The 17,991-nt window shown below is 36.1% G+C and overlaps 1 protein-coding gene across 1 annotated transcript; it reads left to right on the top strand.

Annotated features, from left to right (window-relative positions):
- Positions 1–4,296: 4,296 nt before the first annotated feature.
- Positions 4,297–9,505, top strand: LOC126826805 (cysteine sulfinic acid decarboxylase). Its single transcript, XM_050555894.1, has 4 exons — positions 4,297–4,448; positions 6,573–7,510; positions 7,700–8,110; positions 8,340–9,505. Exons 1-4 carry the CDS (start codon positions 4,412–4,414, stop codon positions 8,706–8,708), a joined length of 1,755 nt encoding a protein of 584 aa, XP_050411851.1. The 5' UTR covers positions 4,297–4,411; the 3' UTR covers positions 8,709–9,505.
- The last annotated feature ends 8,486 nt before the right edge of the window (positions 9,506–17,991 follow it).

The raw sequence follows: 17,991 nt of genomic DNA, 5'->3' as shown, positions 1-17,991 counted from the left end.
TTCTCGCTATAATAGTTAAAAACTAGATAGTGTAAAGGTAATTTGCTGAAAAATTTCAATCAAATTGATCCACCATGAGCCTAAAAAGAAGCTCATGAAATTTTGGCATAGTCTCGGTCATCATTACTAAAATCATTAATATAAACAGCAAGTCTCGATAATCCGCTTTTCTTGATTTAATTATCAACGGCCGTTAGCGACATATAGGAATTTAATCCAGCCAACATCGAAGGCTAGCCTTGACATCGAGAGTTTATTATGGTCTGGATAAGTTAATTAATGTCTAATTGATAATTTAGATAACATTTCAGGCCTAAAGAAAGACTTGTAATAAGCAGATTTTGCTCTTGCATAATGCATGTTTAAGACGTTTGTCTTACCAGGAATAACAATGCAACAGTTCGCTTTTACATTCTATTATGGTACAATGCATAATAGAATAAAGTCATTCTCATACACTAGCCGGACTAGCTGGTCGAGTCTGCTGATAGAAACTGCTACATCTTTTCCCTTCCTGAATCTGTATGTTGTCCGACTATCGCCCCCCCTCCCCCCCAATATGATAGTTTTGTAGCTTTGGGCTTTGGACGTTTAATTATCTAATTGGTCAAATATGATGTAAATAATTACAGAGATTGGTCAAACTAAACCAAATGAAGCAATAGGTAAATTTCCAGTCACATGTTGTTTGACACAATCTATCCTTGAACTTAGACCCCCTTTCTTGTTATTCTCACACTATTCATAAACAATTAATTTGCGTTTTAAATGAACTCATATCATAGCTAATATACTGACAATAGAGAATAATTTGTTAAGATAAAAATATTGTTTAAACCATCTTATATCTCTATTCCTTGTCTATGAATTTAAAAACAATGTGGCAACGATGATATTACTACAATCGTAAAAATGACAATAATAAATATCATAGGACTAGTGAACCCGCGGACTATAGTGAGCATTCGCCACCATGTATATGAGGCGGGGCTGGATTGACCATTAAGCAACATAAGCACATGCTTAGGGCATCACGAGAAGAGGGCACCACATAATATCTGCTTCGTTATTTGACAAATTTAAAATATTTAATTTAGAAATTAAATAAGAACTTTAAAGTAGTTTTTCATTGTCTTTGTCTTTTCTTTTTTTTTGCTGTTTCATTTATTAATAAAATTATTTTCCAACTGGTATTTTTTATTAAATCGAAAAATATTTATTTATTTTATGGTTGATTTCCCCTTAATCTGACCCTCCACTGAGGCTCCATTCCACATGTCTGTATATGTTTCTAAATAATATAATGGTGTGATAATCTGCCAATCGCTAATATAATGTAATTAATGTTTCTTAAACATACATTATGCAAGAGCTAAATCTGCCAATTGCAGGTCTTTCTTTAAGCCTGAAATGTTTTCTAAATTATTAATTAGAAATTAATTAACTTATCCAGGCCATAATTAACTCTCGATGGTATCGGATTTCACCGATATTAAATAGATTAGAACAGTTCAGCCATATTTCGGTTTAAGCTAAAAATGGTGGAGCGAGACTTAGCTTAGAACAACCAGTACAGTGGTTGAAATTATTGCCCACGTCTTGTCAAACCTTCAAAGGCTAATATCTTCGCTCGTAATAGAGTAATTTGAATGAAATTTTCAAATTATTCATTTCGAACTATTATAGCAAGAATGGCTAGCTCTATATCTAAATCTTACATAATGTATCTTTAAATTAACCACTTTAAGATCAACTGGCTAGTAAGTCGTTAACCCGTCACCACTTTTCAAGCCGTTACTCTCATCTATTTTTGTTGATTTATTTTATTGTTTATCCCTTTATGCATTATTCATCTCAAAACTGACACAGTTATATGGGACAACAATCACTGGTTTATTATACACAAGCACATCGTTTTTGCTTGATAACGATAAGAGAATACTTATCGAAACGTTGTGCTTGTGTATAATAAACCAGTGATTGTTGTCCCAAATAACTGTGTCAGTTTTGTTATGTTTCCAATTGCTAAATGCCACTAAAGGATTACATTATTCATCTATCGGCATGTCAGTTTTAATTACAACATTTACTTTTATCCTTTTATCTGATTTTCCTTAAATATAACAAAATTTGTACATTGCTGGCAGTCACTAGTTAGGACACCTTTAAGTGCAGTAACTGGCCTGTCAGTACTGTATGACGATATACTGTATGTATACTTATGTTCCGATATATTAAAGAATTGAAGAATCACTCGAATCATTTATATCCGAAGAGAGAATTTACACCTCTAAAATACTTACGAATAAATATACTCGAACAGTATTATATAGAATTGCTCATTACATCGAGGAAAAGCTAAAATAAAGGGGTTTCATAAATATTTTAGCAAATTTAACAATCTCTGCAACAAAACCTACTAGTATATCGATTTTAAAATATCGAATTCCAACTGCCAAGGGATCTTTTACGTGCACGCCAATATGTACACGGGACCTCGGTTTTTCGTCCCATCTGAACGACTAGACAACTGTTCTTCTCAGGCCCTCTGTCCTGCATCACTGACAAGGGGAAACCACGCAGGAAAATCTGGACGAACTTTCTCGGCCAATGCAGGGATCGAACACCCGACCTCCAGGCTAGCGAGCCAGCGTCTTACCCACTTAGCCACGTGATCCCCAATATATCGATTTTAAATTTCACAAATAAAAGCTTTTCACTTCGTTGGCAAATAACTGGAAATACCTATATTTTTATATGTTAGAACTACACCCAGGGCTCTCATGTAGGGAGAGGCTGAGGTGTGGCGGGGCATATGCCCGGGGGTGACACTTCTCGGGGGCGGCAAATTATCTAAGTGCATACCAGAAATATTTAAAGGGGGGGGGGGCAAATCACCGACCTTCGCTTCCGCTATATAAACCTATGCAAACCAGTTCATATTTCAGCAAATAGAGAGGGTAGAATTATGATTTCTCCAAGATATATTATGGGATTTTTCGATCAAATGAAGAGTTGAAGGGGAAATAAACATAAAGATTTTACATACAATTTGATTTAATAAATAGTTTACATTTTTAAAATTCCTTTAATCATAAAAATCCACCGAGCGCAGGCACTATATAAACATAGCAGTTGCAGTATGCATGGTGGGTGGGGCGTCACATAGGCTTGTGAGGGCCCTGGCTACACCCCTCCCCCTAGTGGTACCCGCCCTTTCTACTGTTCTTGCAAAAAATAGATGTTTTAAATATCCGGATTGTACAAACTCTCCGTTTCAAATAACTGTAATTTCTATATTTTAGAACGTCCCCACCCCACCCCAACCCTAGAGCCCTAGAGGTACCCGCCCCTTCTACTTTTCTTCAAAAGAATAAATGTTTTAAATATCCGGATTTTACAAACTTAGTTACCCCAACCCCCCCCCCCCCCACCCCATGCTCCAAAATTTACAACCAATCGACAGTGTTCCGTTTTAACATTTTAACATTTATTTAGTTTCGATATAGATACTAAACACAAGATAATTACTAATATATTGATAATGTCGGTCAACATCTATTGAGAACTTCGCAGGTAAGTCGCACCTTAATTTCACTTAATTGAATCCGGGTTAACATGCGCAATACAGTCCAATCGATACGCATGACGTCATTATGTAAACAAAAACAGCTGAGAGGGGGGAATTTCCACGGTAAGAAACTATATTTGGCGCAAACTACGTATCACGTGACAACAATGCCCACGTGTCTGGAAAATATATAATCAATAATATGTTTCAGTTTTAGACGATCCAACCCCCCCCCCCCCCCTATTTATAAACTAAATCATAAGATAGGGGTGGTGTGATGTGTAGGATAGAATTTGAACACAAACAATACCGCACAAAGTATTCTTCAGAATGTTATGGCTATATTTTATAAGCAATTTAAAGGTGTCATGATGAACAGTCTAATTTTACATATTATATCAAAAAACATTTAAAGGTAAATGTTTCTCGCATATACAGATTTAAAACTTGTGTGAATAATCATATCAGAGACACTATCCACGTTTTACAGCTTTTCCGATTCTTTTGTTTATATCCGCATTTAACATATTGATTAAACGAGAGCGCGTGCTGTGACGTCATTCAACGTAGCAGATCTAGCCGGTTTTACTGCTTCGCAACGACCTTGAACTGACAGACCCTTAGGCGGCTTTCCAGTACGAATCCATCACATGGGAAATTTTCCTTTGGCTGTCAGAAATACGTAATTTTTTTTTCTCTTGGAAAACTACAGCTTGCTTCTCGAGCATATATAACCCTGAGCGAACCGATGTCTGTCTCACTCTTATCGATGGAAAGAGAAATTACTTTTACTCTCGAAAAAGTATCTAAAGCCGGTTCCGTGGACACTAATTATCAAAAATGGAAACAGAACGATTTGCAAACATTTCAATTACCGGTAAGAAAATTAATTATCTTAATTGCCAGTTTAAACAAATATATTTCTTTTTTTTTTTTTTTTTGTTATTTATATATTTATTTATTTATTTATATATATATATATATATATATATATATTATTTCAAATAGTGATTTATTCATGATTGCTTATTTTTGTATTTAAAACGGCTAGGCCTATACATCTTTGCCCGTTCCATTATATTTTAATTGGTGTTTGGTTTGCGATGTGTATGTCCGTCTACAATTAAAATTTAGGACTGCATTAATTTCAAATTTTTAAATTTTCGATATTTTACGCAAAGCGACCATGATGCTTAGCGTAATACTATCTATAGCTTACTTGAACTGTGGCTGGGGGTACACCGTTGAGACCAATGTCAAGTGCCTGAAATATTATGACATTGTCTTGGAAATTGTTAATTAAATGAATACATTAGACAATACATCACATATATTAGAGCTAGGTTGGGTGGGACGGGGGTCATTGTTCTCTGAGCATAATTTCTCTTTTTTTTCTGTCGTATTTCGTTATAAAAAAAAACACATCATGCACCAATTAATATCTTATTTAAACATTTGAATATATGGAATATAATTTCTATTCATTTACCTGTATTCCAATTACTCAAAATATTAAATGTTCTGATATTCAATTATTTTTTATTTAATTTTTTTTTTTTTTTTTTTGTAAATAAAATACCATTTTCTCTTCAAATGGCGGTGTAGTAACAAGATTCTAATAAAACAATATAACGGTAGATTATGCCGAGGACAGCTGTAAGAACACGCCCACAATAGTTAACAATCAGACAAAACCTTGCCCAACAGTAGGTCACGTTATAGAATTAGTAACAGACGGTGACCTTCTGTCCCATATTTGGCGATTGTGGAATGTTCCATAAAAAGCGGTTTATCATGGCTATAGACTTGCGCATTGAGTCTTGCAATAGGCAATGCATGGGTGTCTGGTTATTCGAAATTATAATGTGACGATTGCTTAGTCAGAGAGAGGGATAATCAGCTGATCGTGGCACGCCGGCCGGATTTCAGTATTTTTCCTACCGGCTGAGTTATTTATGTTAAACAGCTGATATCAGCGATCCTATTCGTTCAATATAAAATAATACACGTGTGATGGTGGCGTGATAGTGACAATGATACTCAAGCAAATGATAGTTGATGTGCACAGCTTGGGATTTAACTACATGAATAAAAATAAATGAATCAATTTAAAGAAATGAAATAACTGTTTTGATTACAAATTTAAAAACATTATACATGTATGCGCCAGAATAGATTTAAAAAATTTAAATTTGAAAAATTGAAAGTAGCTCATTAGAGATATTATTTATTAAGTCTTTAACTTTGAGGCCGGAAGTTATATTGGGAAGAAAGTGGGCTTAAATTAAATTCAGAAAATATTTTGAACTATAGTTTCGAATATTAAATCTGAAGTTCTCGATTTTTGATTTCATGGCAAGCGAAGAGTTAACAATCCGTACCAGCTTATTAAAGATAATATTTATTAAAGTTTAAGGCCGGAAGTTATATTAGGAAGAAAGCGAACTTAAATTAAATTCAGAGAATATTTTGAACTATAGTTTCTAATCTTAAATCTGAAGTTGTCGACTTTTGATTTCATGGCACGCGGAAGAGTTAACAATCAATATCCCATTATGCTGACATAGCAGGTTTTTTAGAGTGATGTTCGTCTGGTTATTTCATTCATCAACATTAGGCAAAATAAAAAAAAGTAGTTGGCAATCGTCCCTTATAGATACATCATAATGCTGACTCAGCATGTATTATTGTATTGTTGAAACATTGTTACTGTCTTTTAGATTAATCTCTTTAGCTCATGGTTTCAAATAAATTATTAATTATCTCCATTTTGATTTATCATTAAGCCCCCCCCCCCCCCCCCCGCCTTTATTTTTTCAAAATACACCTTTTCTTGATGAAAGACACTTTAACTGTGTCAAACATTAAAATTGAATAAAATACTTAGCGACACGTTAGTTGGATGACAAAGATTCTGGAGTCTTCCAGGTGATTTTAGTATCTTATCAGTTTGCTCATTCTAGGGGTTTAGCTTTACATAAAATTAAATTGATCATTTCAGATATGTCGGATGAATCTCAGAGAGATTTGAATGATCTGAAGCAGCGGTTAATGAAGAATGAAGTTGGTCAAACTAAGCAAAAGAACAAGTACCTCGATATCGATAGCGAATCGGAAGACAGTGCTCTTAGTTTACAGGAGTCTTCAGCATCTACTGATGATTCAGAGACTGAATGCGCCCTGGAATCAACCCAAATTCAGCTTCAACAACGTGGTAACAAGACTTGCATAGTGAATCGACGAAAAGTCAACACCAAAGCCAAGTTCCAAACCATACCAAACGGCCATGATAAATTTCTGACGGATACCTTCCAACTGATCATGAAGGAGATTGTCCAGAAGGCTGGTGACCGAAGTGAAAAAGTCGTTGATTGGAAAGCACCAGAGGAATTGAGAGCTCTGATGGACCTTGAACCCAAAGCTGTGGGAGAAAGCCACGAAAAACTACTGTCTCGACTTCAAGATATCATTAAATATAGCGTGAAGACTGGACATCCCCATTTTGTTAATCAGTTATTTTCAAGTCTGGATCCTTATGGTTTGGCTGGCCAGATCGTAACAGACGCATTGAATACTAGTCAATACACTTATGAAACAGCTCCTGTGTTCACTTTAATGGAAGAAACCGTCCTAAAGACAATGAGAGATTATATCGGTTACACAGAAGGTAATGGCATTTTCTGTCCCGGTGGCTCGATCTCAAATATCATGGCGATGAACTGTGCCAGATTTAAAATGTTCCCACAGACAAAGAAATACGGCATGTTTGGACTACCTCCACTAGTGGTATATACTTCAGAGTTGGCTCATTATTCCATAAAGAAGGCAGGCTACTTACTAGGGTTTGGTGACGACAATGTGCGATTAGTTAAGACTGATTCGGAAGGAAGAATCATCCCTGAAGATCTGGAAAAACAGATTCAAGAGACAAAAGACGAGGTAAGTTTATGAACTTTTAAGTATCCGAAGTTTATCTTAGACTAAAATGTTATTTCTCTGTACTCTAGTTGCTTGGGTTATTCCACTTTAAAGGTTTATAACAGTAAACATCGAATGGCTTTATTCGTTTTTTTAAGATACCAAATATATATTTACGTATCATTTAAAGTCCATGCTTTTGTTTTTCAGGGTTTAACCCCATTTATGGTTGTTGCAACTGCCGGTACAACTGTCTTTGGAGCTTTTGATCCAATTGAAAAGATGGCTGAAATTAGCGAGAAACATGGTTTGTGGTACCATGTTGATGGTGCATGGGGTGGTGGAGTATTGATGTCTCGACAACACAGATATCTCATGAAAGGTGTTGAGCGTGCCGATTCAGTAACATGGAATCCCCATAAGCTGTTAGGAGTTCCTCAGCAGTGTTCATGTTTCTTGACCCGTCACGTCAAGGTTCTCCAGGAGTGCCACCGAGCTGATGCCAAATATCTCTTCCAGAAAGACAAATTTTATGATACTAGCTATGATACCGGTGACAAGACCTTCCAATGTGGTCGCAAGGTTGATGTTCTCAAGTACTGGCTCATGTGGAAAGCAAAGGTGATTATATATTTATATGCTAAATTTACTTGAAATGCTTTAATTAAAAGTATGCCCGTAATTTAAAATTTATTCAGATTTTTATTATGAATGACCTTAGTTTAAGAAATACAATCGACCAAGCTTCAGAAATGGAAGCATTTGTTTAACTACTACCTTAGCCGCTGGTAAGAGATGCCGTCCGTCGAAGGTTCCATATTTTAATTCCTTATTTATTATATTTTTTCAGGGAAGTGAAGGATTTGAGCAACATATAAACCGCCTCTTTGACAATACCAAATACATGGTAGAACAATTGAACAAACGTGATGATTTCCGTATGGTTGTAGAGAAACCCGACTGCACCAACGTCTGTTTTTGGTACATTCCTCCATCCTTAAGAAACATGCCTGAGGGTCCAGAATTCTGGGATAAACTACACAAAGTTGCACCTAAAGTGAAAGAAGGAATGATTCGTGATGGAACCATGATGATTACATATCAACCCCAGAAAGATCTTAGTAACTTCTTCCGTCTTGTTCTTCAAAACTCGGCAACAACATATGAGGATATGGACTTCTTTATCAACGAGATTGAACGATTGGGCAAGGATCTTTAAATCTTGACTGTATTAAAGAACTCTTGTAAATACCGTTAGATCTAAGATCTGAACATTTTAAAGCTGCTGAAGGCGGTTAACGTGACTCCCCGTATGTTAATGCAAGTTTGATCTTGTCTCGCTAAAATCGTCAAAATATTAACAATTCTTTTTTTATTTGGTTTTTTTGACAGTACTAGATAATTCTGGGGTTTTCCCCATATGTTAATTCAAGTTTGATCTCGTCTCGCTAAAATCGTCAAAATATTAACAATTCTTTTTTTTATTTGGGGGTTTTGACAGAACTAGATAATTCTGGGGTTTTTTTTCTGTCTCTCTATAATGGTGATATATGCAAGAGTTTATTATTTAGTACTTAAGTTATTCTGGTCAACGCTTTATACGAGATCAAACATCCTTGAATTCCAAATGAATTGGAGTAGTAAATAGGGCATCTGTACTTCAATTCATAGTACATTCGAAATGTGTTATGTAGGACTATAATAATTGTGATTTATGCATCTTATATGGAAGTTTTCGGGTGTTAAATAAACCAAAGATACATACAACGGGTATGGTACTATTTTAACTAAAGCTTTCAACGAAAACAAGAGACAATTTATATACTTATGAATAATGGCAATATTGTATATTATAGTGTACATTTAATAGCATAAATCGAATTTCATATAATATCATTAATTGTATATAATATCATTCATAATCCATGTACAGACTAACAAAAAAAGGCTGGTGTCCTTTTCTCATATTTATTTGTTTGATATCTTTGTTGAAATAATAAACTTGTTTTTAATGAATATTTTGTTTGTGTTCAATGTGTTGACATGTAACTAGAATATTGTGGGGTGGGTTGGGCTGGGGAATATAAACTCGTAGTAGCAGTTACAAATCATTCCCTATTGTCAGTATATTAGCTATGGCATGGTATGAGTTTATTTAAAACGCAAATTAATTATTTACGAAATAGTGTGAGAATAACAGGAAAAGGGTCTAAGTTCAAAGATAGATTGTGTCAAACAACATGTGACTGGAAGTTTACCTATTGCATCATTTGGTTTAGTTTGACCAATCTCTGTAAGTATTTACATAATATTTGACCAATTAGATAATTGAAGGTCCAAAACCCAAAGCTACTGCGGGTAAGAAAGGATTAGGCTATTGCACTTAAGAGAACACCATTCCCACCCCACCACACCCACTTCACCACTAGAGGAAGATGAGCGAACCCGAGATTGATATAATGTATGGTAAAGACAGCCGTGGTCTAAGAAAGGCCTACGACATTGTCAAAATTCTTACACACTTTGGTCGGAGGCCCCAAAGATCTTGATGTCCTATACCTTCAACCTGTGAAACCTTTTGGTAAAGGCTTGGTGCCCCCTAGATCTTGGGTCCTACCTTTAACCTGTCAAACCTATAGGTAAATCCGACACTGAAAGCGGGATGGGGGGGGGGGTAACGTCTACCCGACACTAACTAGGTCATTTCGGGACTAACATATGGTTAAATTTTATTTCATTAATTAGCTTGCGCGTAGGGATCTTTAGCAGTGGAAGGACCCGGAGAAAACCCACGTGGTTGGATAGGCACCCTACTCCTTGTTAGGTACAAGCCGAGAATATAAACCACGCCATTTGACTGAGAGACTTTATTAATTCACGCTCACGCGTTAAACCACTACCCCCCCCCCCTTCTCTGATTAGTAAGAAAATGAAATCGTGTCTTTTGTTTGGTATCCTTGTTCTACCGCCATGGGAAGAAACAACTTTTTATACGATGTAGTAGACCAAAATTCCCGGCACCTCAAAGTGCCAGTTCAGTAATAAGCATCTCATGCATTTAAAACGAAAACAAACTTCAATTTTTTTCCGCTTACTACGCTTTAAAAGCAGTTGTCTTTCTCGCAGCCTACGGTTGCCATTACACGGGTAATACCCCATGCCGAAATATCTGCTTAAGCTTCCTCCGCGGATGGGCGGGCTGGGACACTGGCACAAAAAAACATAACACAATTTATATGGAAAACAATCATTGGTTTATATTATACACAAATGACAACGTTTTGAGAATATTTTTCGAAACGTCGTGGCTATGTGTATAAACCAGTGATTCTTTTCCATATAAATTCTGTTTCTGTTAAAATAGTAACAGTTGTGTAAAGCATTATTGTGATAAATCAGGGACGTGTTTCACGAAATTTTAACTAAGATAAAATCAAAATTTTAGTAATTTGATTGGATAATATTAGACTGATTTTAGTGCTTAGCCAATCAAAATTTGGATTTTATCTTTAGTTAAGATTTCGAGAAACAGAACCAGAATAATAACCTCAATTCACAGACATTTGATTGCTTCATGAAATGAAATGAAATGAAATGGGGTTTAACGTCCTACTGTTCTGCTCCTAACCTGGGCTAATGAAGACGGGCATACGCTATGAGGGAAATTTTGCGCTACGGCCTACTCTTATATCGAATTCCAACTGCCAAGGGATCTTTTACGTACAAGCCAATGTGTACACGGGACCTCGTTTTTCCGTCCCATCCGAACGACTAGACACCTGTCCTTTATCAGGCCCTCCGTCCTGTATCACTGACAAGGGGAAACCACGCCGGAAAATCGGTATGAACTTTCTCGGCCAATACAGGGATCGAACACCCGACCTCCAGGCTAGCGAGTCAGCGTCTTACCCACTTAGCCACGTGATCCCCTAACTGCTTCATAATTCAGCGTTTTCTTGGGGATTCACTTATTACTGTGTCATATACACGTATCCCTGGGCGTTTTAGATATTTCCTTGGTAATATATTTGATTTTGTTATTTAAAGGATATTTATGGACAAAATGTAAGAAAGACATAAGACTGGTTTTATATCTTCTCGTAATAAAGTGATTACTATTAATATTAACATAATTCGTGACACGCTTTTATCTTGAATATTTTATAAGGCAAGTGGATTATATGGTCATTTGTAAGTTTTAATACCCACCCTACTCGTGCCTGCCATTAAACCACATTTCATACATTCATTCCTTACATAACCCGTCTTTTTTTTTTAGCGAAAATGGTAAAAAAAAAGTAAGTCACATTAACCTTATTTTATTTAATTTCCCTTCCGTGACTCTGTCAAGGGCACGTATCATTTTTATTGTGCCCGCCGTTCGAAGAAAGCTGGGGACTATTAAAATGGGTTCGTCCGTCTGTCAGTCCGTCACACTTTTTGGCACACAATAACTCTCTTTCTAATTGAGCTAGAATGTTCAAACTTGGTGTAGGTATTTATTAGGTCAATGCCTTGATGGAGAACGGAGACGGGCATTTTCTGCCTAGGGTGAACAGAGATAAACAATTTGATTGGTTGATATTTTGGGACACGATATAATTTTAGTTCTAATTAAGTGAGAGTGATTATAATACTTGATGTATATTTTCTTCTCATAATTACCTTGACTGCTTTCGACAATGAACATTTTCTGCTGAGGGTAAGCAGAGGGATAAGCAATTTGATTGGTCGAGACTTTGAAACACAATAACTCTCCTTCTAATTGAGGTAGAATGTACAAAATTGGTGTAGGCGTTCGTTAGGTGAATACTTTGATGGGGGTCGAAGATGAGCATTTTCGGCTTAGGATAAGCAGAGATAAGCAATTTGATTGGTTGTTGGGCAATACTTTGGGACACGATAACTTTAGTTCTAATTAAGTGAGAGTGATGAAACTTGGTGTATAGTTTTATTACATTAGAACCTTGACTACGTTTCATAATGGGCATTTTCTGCTCAGGGTAAGACAATTTGATTGTTCGAGACTTTGGTACACAATACCTTCTAATTGAGGTAGAATGTTCAAACTTGGTATAGGCGTTCATTCGGTGAATGCCTTGCTGGAGTTCGAAGATGAGATTTTTCTGCTTATTATACAAAATAATACAATTTTTATAGAAAACAATGACTGGTTTATTACACATATAGCACGACGTCTTGACTTAGGTTCCTGTATCGTTATCTATCACAAATGCACAAACCATGATTGTTTTCCATTGTGTTGTTTATTGATTTATTGAACATACATTATGCAAGAGCTAAATCTGCCTATTGCAGGTCTTTCTTTAGACACGAAATGTTATATAAACTATTAATTAGACATTTTTTAACAAAACAAGACCATAATCGACTCTCGATGACATTTGATACTCGAGATTTTAACTAGATTAAAACGGTTCGCCATTTAAAAATTTAATTTAAAAATGGGAAAGCGAGGCTAAGTCCCGATTATACCAGTGCCCTGGTTACCACTGTGCACACATCTTGTCAAAACTATAAACAATGATAACTTGGCTGAGAATGAAGTAATTTGAATGAAATTTTAATATTTTCTTCTTTTTTTTATCATCTATTTTTGAATTATTATAGCAAGATTGACCAACTCTTTATTAAATTTTTAACTAATGTATCTTTAATAATGGAAGTTATTTTAAATTTATTAGTTCGACCGCTTTGTTTCCGAATGCGAACACAGCTACATAGAGACAAGGGTTGGGTGGCTGAATGGAACATGTGCATTTTTATTTAGCCCATTCAGTCAAGTGTCTAGTCCCTTATTTCTACTGATCCTCCGGTTTCCTACCACGACTAAAGACGCATCAAGCGGGTTTACGAAATAAAATTGTACCATGAATACTTTGCTGTCACCAGACGTTTCAATATTTGATTTGATTTTCTGGACAATTTCATATCTTGTTATTAAATAGAACTTTCTCCTTTTCATTTGTATATAACTTATTTTCTTTATGTGATTTTTGGGGGGTTGGATGGCCGAATGGTTAGCGTGTGCGCGTTGTATCATAAGGTCTGTCATTGAGTCAACTGGTGTGGTTTCGATTTCCCAGTTGTACGTGACAAGGAGTAGAGTCGCCTGATTACCTTGTGGGTTTTCTCCGGGTCCTCCGGTTTCCTCCCACTGCTAAAGACCCCTACGCGCCAGCGAATTATTGAAATAAAAATGAACCGTATGTTAGTCCCGAAATGACATAGCTTGTATCGAGTGAACGTTAAACTCTCTCCCTCTCTCTCTCTCTCTTCTCTCTCTCTCTCTCTCTCTCTCTTTATATGTTTTTGTCCTATTATTCTATAATATGTACATAGCAGATCCGTTTATTTTATTTTATATAGTCGTTGTATGAGGATAGGGGTGTTATAATATCGTTTTACATAGCAGATCAGTTTATTATATGTTATATTATATTCGTTGTATGGGAGGAGGGGTGATATAACATTGTTAACACACAAAAGAATGTATCAGATTTTAATCCCGAATGACATTAACAACTTCTCAGGTGTAGTTTAATTCGCATTCCCCTGGATTATAAAGATACAACCTTGAAACTGGATATCGTACGAGGCCCTTATTTACTTCTTTATACCCAATCAATTTGTCGGGGAAAATTTTGAGATCCAATTCAACACACCAGGAAATGTTAGCAGGGGCGGCGGGCTCGTAAAGGTGCTAGGGTAGACGAACACTCTTTCCCAACCGGTTTGTCTGTCACGTTATTACCAAATTACTCTTTTGTTGTTATTCATGTACCATAGCCAATACATGTCCCACTTCTCATCCTTTGTGTTAAACAGGGTAAACAAATCTTTACAATAATCTAAGCATAGGAAACATACACTGAGTTAAAATTTATGTATGGTATAGATTATTTCTTTAAGTCGCATTTAGTTATTGAACAGTAACACACTAACACTATTTATGTACGGTAGACTATTTCTTTAAGTCGCATTTAATTATTGAACAGTAACACACTAACACTATTTATGGAATAACAATTACTGGTTTATTAACATGCAACGTTTCTCGATTTTATCAAGCAAAATCATCGTCGAAACGTTGCATGTTAATGAACCAGTAATTGTTATTCCCTAAATACGAAATATACAATATTACAAAAGGGACGAGACGTGAGGCATGCGTCAGTTATGGTGCACTAAAAAGGGCAACAAAAGGGGCGAGACGTGAGGCATGCGTCGGTTATGGTGCACTAAAAAGGGCAACAAAAGGGGCGAGAAGTGAGGCATGCGTGGGCCATGGTGCAAAAGACATATATGGATAATAACTTCACTGACAAGACAGTTGGGAGGAGTGTTTGCCAACACTTGCACCCTTATGAGTTATCCGCTCCTACTAATAAGGTGGTGCGTTGAATAGGATCTCAAAATTTTCCCCAACTAATATGATTGGTAGACGTTGTTTGAATAGTTTCAAAGGTACAATTAACTTCGTGCGATATCGTATTTAATAATAAATAACAACTACTGCATAATTAAGGACCTTGTTGAATAGGATCTCAAAATTTTCCCCGACTAATATGATTGGTATAGACGTTGTTTGAATAGTTTCAAAGGTACAATTAACTTCGTGCGATATCGTATTTAATAATAAATAACAACTAGTGCATAAATAAGGACCTTGTTAGGAGTAATATTTTACATGAAAAAAACATCCCAGAAACTTTTTAAACTGGTTCAATGCCCCTATTATATCTCTGTCAAATTCTTAACCCAAACTCAAAACTTTATTAATCTATCTATTAAAAATAATCTTTCTTTGTTGTAAACTTTACATGGCCATTTAAGGTAAAATGGATCAATTTTAATATATTTTGGACTGGCGTATCTTAAAATAAATGTTCATATGGTGTTAAATCTTTTGTTTGACAATGATACGGTCTCGCTTGGATAATGAAATTCAAATGAAGTGTAATTTAATGTCCTATCAATTGAACAAATGAAGACGGGTCATTGGGGAAAGAAAGACTGAAGAAAATAACCCGAGAAAAAGAAAAACCGAGGCCGGTACTGTCAAGGGTTTTTTCTGAAGTCTTTCTTCCCCAGCATAACCGAAGTCGAGGACTTTATCTTGCTTATAGACCGTCTATGTTTACATGTACGCAAGATGAGAATATCCCAGAATTCCCGTAAGAAAAACCTTATATCATGATTTCTTATGAAAAAAAAACCCGGTACAGGTTTAAAGAAAAACTTTCAGAAGAATAACCCCAAATTTCCCTGTATATATCCAAAGCCGCCCCCGCCTTTCAGACCTCAAGTTATTCCGGGCATAGAATATACCCCAAAGATCAAAGAGATTTACCGTTACAGGTTTATAATTCCCCAGTATAATCTCAGTCTCGTGCTTTATGCTACACTTAATAGAAGTTAGTATAATTAACCAGATTCTGAAGACATTGCAGTGGTACACAACTGTGCATTTTCACAGAACTTAGATAAAGACAAAAAATATTTATAGTTTATTACTTTCTCTACAATAATATTAAATAAGATAATATTTATGTGATTTTATTATTTAAACATACATTATGCCAATCTGTTTCACAGAGAATTACGAGTCTTCTAATATCTCTGTAAAAGATGACTGTCTTTAACACGTGCCGTCACAGCACGCGGCGTCAATCATTGGCTGAATGGCGCGTGCATTGTTTACATAAGACGTTACTGCTTCGGGCAGAATGCTGCCTTTTAGTCATTTTTATACCCATTTACCAATCTAATTAAAATATAGATCTATATTTCGTTTCGTTTTTTATACTTTCGATGGCCTACACTACATGTAGATCTAACAAGTTATAGTGGGAGTTCACGTTATATGGCGTCAGGTACTAAGCAAGTGACATTTGACCCGATTACGTCTGTCATTCGATTAACCAATTAGCGACCGCCATGTATTTTTTTATCTACTTTTGCTTTGTTTTGATTTCTATTGCCGCTAATGTCTACCCACAGTTCCGCGCAAAAAAGGTCAGACGCTCGATTCCACAGACCATTTGATTGGCTGACCCTTCATTTCAAGCAGAACACGAGTTCCAGATCCAAGTGTAGTAAAGACAAGTAAAATCGAAATTTTGAACTATAAACACGAAACGAAATTGGATCTGTGTTTTAATCAGATTGACCCATTTACACTAAATAGGAAATAATTTTTACCTACAAATACGTCAAACGTCTTTATTTATTTTTCTAATACATCAAAAAAAAAATGTTTTAGAATTTCATTTGTCGGTGGAAAAAAGTTAATATTTGAGACTCATTAAGTCGCATTGATGTCACCCTTATCAGTGATTGTAGCGGCCTAGCGAATATTCACTGCTGATCAGTGTGACATTATGCAAGAGCTATGGGTCTTTCTTTAGGCCTGAAATGTTATATAAATTATTTATTATACATTAATTAACTTATCAAGACCATAATCAACTCTCGATGGCATCGCTAGCCTGCGATATTTACTGGATTAAAACCGGTCTGCAGCTTCTGATTAAATCAAACAAGAGCATCGCTAACGCTGGAATATACGTCCACGTTCCAGCTTTGATTGAGAATGAAAAGGAGGCTAGGCGTTGGGTTTGTTTTGCCAAATTTACAGACAAAATATTAACAAAAAAGTGGGTATGACACTGCCCCAGGAGGTTGGGGCATGCACCAAAATAAATAGTTGCTGTCTTTACGGTATAAGGAATAAATATGCAAAATTCCAAGATGATCCATTCAGAATTGCAGCCTGTAGATGATAAATACAAAAATCGGGTGTGGCTCTGCCCCTGGGGGTTGAAAATGGAACAATATAAATAGGCACCACCCTGTTATTGAAATGACAACATCAATAGTTGCCATCCTTAGGGTATAAGGAATAAGTATACCAAGTTCCAAGATAATCCTTTCAGTAAGGGCATTCACCAAAATCAATAGTTGACACCCTTAGGCTATAAGGAATACATATGCCAAGTACCCAGTTAATCCATTCAGAATTGCGGCCTGTAAACGATAAACACAAAAATTGGGTGTGGCTCTGGCCCTGGGGGTCACCGGACATGCAGTTGTCATTCTTAGGGTATAAGGAATAGGTATGCAAAGTTTCAAAAGGATCTGTTAAGAATTGTGGCCTGTAGGCGAAACACAAGACACACAAACATTGGGCGGGGCTCTGTCCCAGGGGGTCGGGCATCCACCAAAAATAATAGAGGTCAGCCTTAGGGTATAAGGAATAAGTATAAAAAAGTTTTCAAGACGACTGATTAAGCATTGCAAGCTGTACTGACACACATAAAGAAAATGGGCGTGCCTCTGCCCCTGGGGGTTGGACATTCACCAAAAACTATAGGGATGTGGTTCTTGTCGGACATTTTACCGAAAATAAAGGGGCATAACTCTTATCGTTATTTAAGCAGAAGAATTCATACCACAATTAACTAGAAATGGGCGTGGCT

Source organism: Patella vulgata, chromosome 7 (assembly GCF_932274485.2).
Source record: "Patella vulgata chromosome 7, xgPatVulg1.2, whole genome shotgun sequence".
NCBI lineage: Eukaryota > Metazoa > Mollusca > Gastropoda > Patellidae > Patella > Patella vulgata.
Note: the sequence above shows the minus strand (reverse complement) of the source record. Positions and strands in the feature narration are given on the sequence as shown.